This window comes from Camponotus vicinus, unplaced genomic scaffold (genome assembly GCF_025532165.1).
Source record: "Camponotus vicinus isolate PSW18456_S1 unplaced genomic scaffold, iyCamVici1.0 SCAF_5, whole genome shotgun sequence".
NCBI classification, from domain to species: domain Eukaryota; kingdom Metazoa; phylum Arthropoda; class Insecta; order Hymenoptera; family Formicidae; genus Camponotus; species Camponotus vicinus.
In genome coordinates, this window is record NW_028141977.1 from 4,818,448 (window position 1) to 4,828,558 (window position 10,111).

The 10,111-nt window shown below is 41.2% G+C and overlaps 1 protein-coding gene across 1 annotated transcript; it reads left to right on the forward strand.

The window, feature by feature from the left end:
* Positions 1-7,143: 7,143 nt before the first annotated feature.
* On the forward strand, positions 7,144-9,097 carry LOC145971903 (uncharacterized). Its single transcript, XM_083099996.1, has 5 exons — positions 7,144-7,253; positions 7,343-7,512; positions 7,589-7,741; positions 7,845-8,117; positions 8,748-9,097. The coding sequence occupies exons 1-5, from the start codon at positions 7,144-7,146 to the stop codon at positions 8,795-8,797; spliced, it is 756 nt and encodes a 251-aa protein (XP_082956122.1). The 3' UTR covers positions 8,798-9,097.
* The last annotated feature ends 1,014 nt before the right edge of the window (positions 9,098-10,111 follow it).

A 10,111-nucleotide genomic window follows, 5' to 3' on the forward strand; every position in this document is an offset into this window, starting at 1 on the left:
TAATTAAGGAAATAGCCACAGCGTTCGAAGGGAGAATCGAGCTACTACCGATAACCAAGGAAAAATATATTTCGTTTACCAAAAATGTAAAAATTACGAAAGAAAAATCGAGAAATCACGTAAAATTACGCTCCATCGATTCGTACAAATTTTTACATCGAGTATCGACAAATTGGCATCTTATCTAGACTAAGACAAACTCAAAATTTTAAAATCGGAATTTCAAAATTTATCTACCGAAAATTTCAATTTATTAACACGGACAAGCGTCTTTCCGTACGAATACATCGACTCTGTGGACAAGTTGCAAGATACGTGTTTACCATCGCGGGAATCGTTTTACAGTTCCTTGACCGGTGATACTATATCCGAGAGCGACGCGCACACCGAGAACATCTGGACGCGATTCTCCATTCGAACAATGGGCGAATATAGCGATTTGTACCTAAAAATCGATATCTTGTTATTAGCCGATATTTTTGAAAACTTTCGCGATAAATGTATCGAAAGTACAGACTTGACCCCGCGTATTATTATACTCTTCCCGAATACACGTGGGACGCCATGTTGAAGCATACAAAGATTGAGTTCGAATTGCTTACAGATATCGACTTGGTCATGTTTATTGAACGCGGTATACGTGGCGGTTTGAGTCAATGTTCCAATAGATACGCTCGTGCTAATAATAAGTACATGCAATCATACGATCCATGGAAACCACCGTCCTATTTGATGTATTTTGACGTTAATAATTTATACGGATGGGCAATGTGTCAACCGTTGCCTTACGCCGATTTTCGATGGATCGACGACGTCTCGAATTTTGACGCATCATCGATCGTACTAGATTCGCCTACAGGCCATATTCTCGAAGTCGATCTCGAGTATCCGCAACATCTTCACGATATGCACACTGACCTTCCGTTTTGTCCGACACGCGACAAGCCGCCCGGCAAGCGGCAAGACAAGCTGCTCGCAACATTATATGATAAGAAGCGTTACGTGATACACTACCGTAACCTCCACCAATGTACGCGACACGGCCTTCGCGTTACAAAAATACATCGCGTATTACAATTTACGCAATCTCCGTGGCTTCGCAATTATATCGAATTAAATACACAGTTTAGAACATTAACAAGAAACGATTTCGAAAAAAATTTATACAAATTAATGAACAATATGGTATTTAGCAAAACGATGGAAAATGTGCGTAATCATGTAGATGTAAAATTATTGACAAAATGGGACAGACGATACGGCACAGAAGCAATGATCGCAAAACCAAATTTCTATAGTCGAAGCGTCTTTTCGGACAACTTAATCGCCGTAGAATTGCGCAAACTGGAAGTAAAATTTTATAAACTGATTTACACGTGGGTATGTGCATACTCGACATATCGAAAGAGTGTCTGTACGAATTTCATCACGAGTACATGGTGCCAATGTATCGCGACAAATGTAAGATCATGTATACCGACACCGACAGTTTGATATATCACATCGAGTGCGTCAATGTGTATGAAAACATGAAGCACGACCTCAGCAGATTTTATACGAGTGATTATGCGGTAGACAATGCGTACGGTATACCGCTTGTAAGTAAAAAGGTACTGGGCCTGAGATGAAGGATGAAAATAACGGTGCAATAATGACCGAATTTGTCGGGCTGAGAGCAAAAATGTACGCGTTGCGAGTGGACAGGAAAAAGGATACGAAGAAGGTTAAAGACGTCAAGAATAACATTGTCGCGAGAACGATATTTGACGATTACACGGTTGGTGTTTGAAAGGAGAGATTGAAATGACGCGTTAGCAATCGTATATAAGATCGAAATTGCATCAAGTATATACAATTCGCGAGACAAAAATTGCTCTGAGTCCGTACGACGACAAGCGGTAAATCGTACCCAAAACCACGGACACGCTACCATGCAGACATTACAGGATATAAATAACTTATTTTCGTAAATAAGTTATTTATTTTGTAAAATAATTGTGTATTTAAATTAATTTTATATGTATACATATAGATAATAACCATGTAAATTTTTAAAATACATTTTAATTAATGTTTATAAAATATTATTTTTATGTATCCAAGAGTTGTGCGATTTGTCCCATCCCAACCATTTCACATATACGTCATCACCCTTTTTCCGCAAAATCTTTTCCACGAGATATACGTCGGGATTAGCGACGCGTTCTAGTTCGTATTCGTAAAATCCTCCAGCTATGGGATTTCCGCGCGAATCTTCGAGTATGAATATCGCGGGGTTAGTTTTCTGTACCTCGATAATCTTAAATATTTCGGTCGTTCAATTTGGCATGAAACCTTTTTCAAAGATAGTCTTGTATTTACTCACGCGTACCGAGTCGCCTACTTTGAATCTTGCGAGAGCCGCAATTTTTATATCGCTGTATACCGTATTTAAAAGTTTTTCAGCGATCGCCGGAGTAACATCTACAGGCTTCATACCGATGGTGCGATGTTTTCGCGTATTGTACTCTGCAACGAGTCGAGATAGCTCGTCGATCCATTGTAATTTCCGTTGAACGTAAACATTTTTCACATATTATTTTTTAAAGTACGGTTGAATCGTTCCACAATCGAGGCTTTTATAATGGAATACGTCGAATAATGATTAATGTTGTGCTTCTTCATGATTTTCTACACACTCGCGTTGTAAAATTCTTTTCCTCTGTCGGTTTGAAAATTGTTCGGGCATCTTTCATCGTCACGAATTATTTTTGCGATCGTTTCGGACATTTCGTTTCCGCTCTTACTTTTGAGTGGTACGGCCCACGCATACTTGCTCAATACATCGATAACTGCGAGTATGTATTTATGACCCTTGTTGAGTCGAGAGTATGGACCACCACGTCCGTCTGCCACAGATCGTCGTACAATGACGCGTCTTCGCGGAAAATTTCTTCTCGCCGGAGTATGTAATTCCTCGACTAGTTGTCGCTTTTCGGAGACGTTTTTTTTCTCTCGCACGTTTGACCGAGACATAATTAATGCGATAATAGTATATCCGTATGTCTCGCCTACTGCGTCGAGTCAGACGTTGCATATTTCAGCATTTTCTTTATCTCGTCTATCATTATTTGCAGCGCCTGCACGTTTGTTTCGAGCACGATTATTTTTTGCTTGATTTTTTCCCGTTGATCTTTCACAAGTTTTTCCACGTATCGTTTGTTCACGGCATCGGTATCAGTTTCCAGTTGCGCTACGCGTTGAATCTTACGCAATCTTGCGTCAAAATTATTCACAGTCAGACACAGAGCATTATCGCGTATATAATTTCTCAATAATCCATTCCATTGATTGTACGAATTATTCGACGTTCCGAGCGATAAACCAAATTTATTAATCGACATTTCGGTACCGAGAACATTGACCGAATGACACGTATCGTTAACGCATAGTTTAATTTATAATAATGCCAGCCTCGCGAAGTTTTCGATAATTGACAAGATTTCATTGTCGTGAGCATTGTTACCGGCACGACGCGAAGCGTCCAGTAATCGCAGTCTATCAACTCGTTGGGATCATTCCAATGCACGTAATCGATCTTGTTGTCGTTTAGCATCATAGTACACGGCACATCTATACCTTTCCCCACCTTTTCACCAGCGAATAATGGCGCAATTATATATTTATACTTGTATCCTTTGTTACCCAAAATAGGATTATGCATGTTGCCGCGCCTATGCGCATTTGTTGCTTTTAATATACTTTTATATTTATGCTTATCATCTTTAGTGTATACGGTATCGTCGGGCAATCTCTTAAAAATTAACTCGTAAAGACCCGGCGTTCCCACGTATTTTACCTCATCGATGAATATATTATCGTTCTTGTCCACATCGAAACGTTTATCACCGAGCATCATTTCTTCGTTGGTAAACTTAACATCGTAGACGTAATCCATACTCTTATTTTTATCACTGCTCATAATAACTCATATATACTTTTGCGCTAGTGGACCAAAATGATCTCGCAATGTTTTTTGACCTTCGGATGTTTCTAATTCGCGTCGGACCGTCGTTATAAGCAAGTTCGGCGTGCTTTCGTAAATTTCTTCGACGTACGAGGATGGCATTGTTTGACACGGTTGTACTTCTTTCGGACTAGATACATTCGGTAATTGTTCCATTCGTTTACGTTTCGGTATAGAAGTTATTAGTGAATCATTCATTATGTTTGTCCATGTTCGCTTTATTGCACGTTTTGACTCTTTTTTCTCCTCGTCCTTTTCTCCGAGCGTACTCAATGGCTCGATTTTCGACGCATCAGATTTGATACCAATGGTATTTTCGACAAATTGTTTTAAAGATTCGGTAATTGGTTTAAATTGTTTTTCCAATATGATATCTTCCTCCATTTTACCAGTTTTTAAAGCGTGATATTTCTTGCGAATTGATTCGCTCGTTTTTGCAATCTCCTTCGCAATCTTCTCACGGTCCTCATCATTGTTGATCGTCTTCATACTGCGCTCAGATGACATTACTCGAATGATGTGTCGATAGCAACTAACCGCTTTACGGTATTTTGAAATCCTTAAATCCTCTTCTATATCGTCCATTGGTCTGCGAACTGTCTTTGTCGATCACTACGAATCCATACTTGTATTGCCAACATTTCTGACAATGCGCGGAAATCGTCGTAAGACATGTCGGTATTTATATGATCGTTGTACACGCACCGGTAGGAATGATGTCCCGGTATGTATGTATGTGTGGACGGCCGACGTCATACGCACACACGCGAAGCGCGCACGTAGCCAAAAATTTTTCTTCATTAAATTTTATCTTTTTATATAATTTAATTATTATTTAATTTAATAGAACCCCCCGAATGGGTCTCCACCTTGACATGGTGGAGGAGCTTACGGTCGCATCCGGGCCCACCCGCTCAAGGGTGGAGCCGGGTGCGACCAATGAAGAGGGACCCCCCAAGCCAAGGTGTTAATGAAACCGTGCCGACGACTGCGTGGCGCAGGGGGTGCTGCGTCTCGAACGGTTCCCCCGGATACCGGGCGACCTCCGGGGTATTTAGCCAAGCCCCAGGCATTCGCGGCTCTGGTTGGATGATATCCCGCATCCACGGTTCTCGTGGGACGAAAATGGAAATGACGAACTTACACACAAAAACAAAAAACACCACTATGGACAAAGTCCTCCAGGGCGTGGCTTCCTTAGGGAGCGAACGACCGAAGGAATGCAACTCGGGGGCGGTCTCGTTTCAAGACCACCCTAAAACCCGAGTTAGATACAGCGGAGCAGCAAGGAGACGCTATAAGAAACAGCTCCAGAGGGAGAGCTGAGGCTACTAAAGCCCAAATCTCTCTCCCTGAAGCTGATTCTGGTCCTGGGCCCAGTAGCGGTGGAGCCCCGACTGTGGCGCTTAAACGCGCCCGGCCGGGGACTAACATCCCTAGCCCCACCGAAACTCGCCAGGGCAAACGACCCAAGATCAATGATCAAGGGTCATATGCCCAAGCGACCAAAGGGTTTGTCAGATTAACCTTCATTTTGGAGGGCTTCCCTGACTAGGAGCCGCGGAAAATGGATTGATCAGAAAAATGATCGAAGGGCGTATCCTCGAATTACCCGAGGGTACAAAAACTCCCACATTCTCCTGGAAGAGGGACGGAGCATACGTATTCGCGTGCGACGACGAGCAGTCAGGGGACTGGCTTAAAAGCCTATCCTCCGACTTGAAAGTGGGGGGAAACTCCCTACGTGTAGTGCCGGTCGAGGAGATGCCCAAGCGCCATCGAGTGGTGGTACACGTGGAGGAGCCAGACTTGTCTGCTGAGGAAGCCTTTTTTTTGATAACTCAGAGGAAATGCTTTATGCATACCCTCACTCCCGGGGGAGAGTCGAGGGTTATGTGGGACTCCCGGCTGTATCATGTATTGGTCATCCGGTTTACCCACTAAAACCTCTGAGGTGGCCTTCCACGCGTATGGAGGGGCAGGCGGAGACCCGGAACTGGCAGATGCATTACATCGGCATCCCCGACTGTTCGTCCCCTCCACGCTTAGGACCCGGCGATCTTGGGTTTGACCACCGGGTCTCCTTCCCGAGGAGGGCGATTGCCCTCCCCTCCTTCCTTACTGTGGGCGAAGGGGCCACACCGTCCGCCCACCTTCCTCGAGGACCTTACATTGGTCACTATGGGCCCCCGCCCAAAGCGACCAGGTTCTGAGGGAATCGCACTGGGGCCATATAAGCGACCATGTGCTATTCAGACGGGGGGAAGATTCCCCCCCCTGTTTTTTACACCGCCCTTTTTTGTCCGGGCCTGAGGGAGCCTCAGCTCCCTCGCTTCGCCCGGCGCCGAGAGGACAGGGAAGAACTTATCCCTACCCAGTTCCTCGCCATCCCGTGCGTTGGTACTTGCGCGAGAGGGATTGAGGGGGGAGGTATTCTAGTAGGGGTAATCCCCACGTTATTGTATATCTCCTCCTTAATCTCATCTCCCCGGTGTGGGGGATGAGGTCCCCCTCGCGCGTATCGCCAGCCTTCTGCTCCTTCGAGCAGGTTAGGCCGGAGGGGAGGGAGGGTGGTTGGTGCACCCCCTGCTGTGCTCCTCCTCCTCGTCGCTGTTGTGACCGCCGCCGCCGCCGCCGCCCCCGCTGGTGCTGGTAATGCTGCTTCTTGACGGCGGATTCTTTCCGCCGTCTCCTTTTGCAGCATTACCTCCCCGCAGAAATCGATGACGGCCCTCCATATATCTTCACTGCCGGCCATGCGGGTCACCAAGACTGGCAGTGAGAGGTCCAGCAAATGTTTGAGAGAGCGCGAGAATAGACCGGGAAGTGAGCGCGGCACGAGAGTAAGAGAACGATAAGTCCCGATCATGGATGTAATAAATACCTGGATGGAGCGTAAGGTACCCGTTTAGACGCGAGGAGTAAAGACTGAGGGGTGAGGGGCCATCGTCGCGTCCATCTTAGATGCCTCAGATTTAGCGTCTACTTTCACGTCGCGCGGTATTACACGACGTTAACCGAGATATTGCAACGCTCACATTCCGTGAAATTATCCGCTGCGTAATAACGTAATTAATAGTGATTGTGAGATTAATATAGTGATTATTAATATAGTGAGTACTAATAGTGTACATAACATGCCGGATTGTTGGGCTAAAGGCTGTAAAAGCCGAAATAACAATAGCCGAAAGAATAAAATACAATTGCAATGGGAACAATCTCATAACCAAAAAATTACATTTCACAGGTAAGTGTGCTTAAGTATTGCAAAGAAATTATATATATCATAACTGTTTTATGTTATTGTTAACTTTAATAACAATCGTATAATTATAGAATGCCTAAGAACCTAGAAGAACGTAAAAAGTGGCTAGAAAGGATGGGTTTAAATAATGAAGATGTACCAGAAAATGCAAAATTGTGCTCGCTACATTTTGAAGAAAGTGCCTTTGACAGAAGAGATGATTATTATATTAGAATCCGGCCTGGTGTCATCCCATTTGTATATAAAATATAAAGAATTAATTTAATTATAAATATAAAATCAACTATATAATATTTAAGAAAGTATATTTTTTACAGGGAAACGCAAGTGTCAAGAAAATATTGTTCCCAAGACAATTGTACAAGATAATTCTGATTGCCACTTTATAGAAACTGTACAAAATAATTCTGACATTCTTGGAACAGTAACGATAGATAGTATTATTATTAGTACTTCTAGCACTTCTGAAGGTTATTATTCTATTTTGTTAAGATAATTAGTCTATTTTCTTGAAACAAATAGTTGCAGATATTTAATTAATTTCATTAAATTATTGTATATTTTTATATATAGTGATTGATGCAGTTTCCCAATCAAGTACACCACGCAAAGTCAAACATCAAGGAACGGCTGTTTCACCACGTTTGTCGGAAGATACACCAAGGAAACAAACATTGAGAGTTGCACTGATTAATACAAGAAAGCATTATAACAAGAAAATAAAATCTCTGCGGCAAAAACACCGAAAGTTTGTGAAGTGCATTGCAAATTTGAAAGATGTATTGGCATCTTTAAAGAAGAAACATCTTCTTGATCCACAACAGCTGGACATTTTAAACGGCATAGGTATGTTTAATAAGCAATTGTTACTGCGTCAAAGTAGTAAGATTCATAAAACACTAATGCGTAAACAATACGAGCCCGAGTTAAGATCGTTTGCTTTAACATTACATTTTTACTCGCCACGAGCGTACGCATTTGTCAAAAAAAAATTTAATACGTGTTTGCCCCATCCTAAGACAATTTGGGGGTATAAATCGATTAATGGTGAGCCGGATTTTAATGAGGAAGCATTACAGTCGATCAAACAACGCGCGGAACTAGTCCATTATCCTCTTTTCGGCGTTCTTATATTTGACGAAATGGCCATAAGACAACATGTCGAATATGACGGTCAAAAATTTAGGGGGTACGTCGACTTAGGTCCTGATATTGATTGGTGGCGGTGACACTATAGCTAAAGAAGCATTAGTGTTTTTAGTAAATGTAATAAATCAGTCTTTGAAAATTCCCATAGGATATTTTTTGATAAACGGATTGAATGCCGAACAGAAATCCAATTTAGTTATTCAAGCATTAAAAGCTTTGCACGAGCATAATATAAATATAATAGCAATGACTTTTGATGGAGCTCCCGTTAATTTAACAATGTGCAATATTTTAGGATGCAATTTAACGCCTACTACGTCTTTTCAGACTTATTTTTCTCATCCAATGACACAAGAGAAAGTAGCAGTATTTCTTGATCCATGTCATTCTCTTAAACTATTACGTAATTGTCTTGGAAATCACAAATCAATAATTGATGACAAAGGTAATATGATCCGGTGGGAATATTTCATGAAGCTTCATGAAATCCAATCAAACGAAGGGATACATTTAGCTAATAAGTTAAGAACACAACATGTAAATTACCAAAAACAAAAAATGAAAGTGAAACTTGCGGCGCAAATCTTTAGTACTTCTGTAGCTGATGCGATAGACTTTTGTGCAAATGATTTAAAATATCCCGAATTTGCAGATTCGACACCAACAACACGATTTATACGATTAATAAACGATCTTTTTGATATCTTTAATTCAATGAATATGAAACAAAGTGGATTTAAACAACCGTTGCATGAAAATAATAGCTCTATTATTATTAACAAATTAAATGAAGGTTATAATTATCTTTCACAATTGCGAACAACGAAAAATGGTATATTGTTAATTCAGTCCAAAAACAAATGTGGAGTGATCGGTTTTATGATGTGTATCAAAAGTTTATTAGAAATTTACAACGATTTAGTTGTTAGTCAAGACATTCTGAAATACATACCGTGCTATAAATTTAGCCAAGATCACATTGAATTGTTTTTTGGTTGCGTAAGAGCTCAGGGAGGTTGCAACAACAATCCAACAGTTCGGCAATTTAAAGCCGCTTACAAAAAACTTCTTATCCACACAGAGATTGCAGATATAAAAACCGGTAATTGCATTCCTTTGGATGCTATTGCAATTTTACATGTTTCTTCGAATCCTGAAATTATTATTAATCAGTCGACTCCAAGATCACGTTTATTTGAGGATAGCAGTTGTGAAGATAATAATAATTTAGACTTACCATTTTTGCCAGGTATCGTTCAACTTTCTCAATGTTCTACTCGAATAATTGCTTATATTGCTGGTTTTGTGGTCCGCCATTTGAAAAAAATGATACGTTGTGACACTTGTGTCAATGCTCTCTGTGGAAATGAAACACATCGGGAATGCTCTTTTATTAATATTAAGAATCGTGGAGGATTGACGCTCCCTTCGCATGATGTAATTGCTATTTGTAAAATAGCAGAAACTGTTATTCGTTTTGCTTTACGCGAAAGTGGCGGCAAGCGTTTATTAAAACAAATGACTGAAGCTTATCTTTTACATCAAGTATTACATCGTTTTATTGGAAACAATAATGTATTTCTTAGTTTGGAACAGCATTCCTGCGATCAAACTCCGTTACAAAATCATGCGGTTCATCTAATAAGAGCGGTCGTTTCTAAATATATTCACATTAGACTTTACTTTATAGG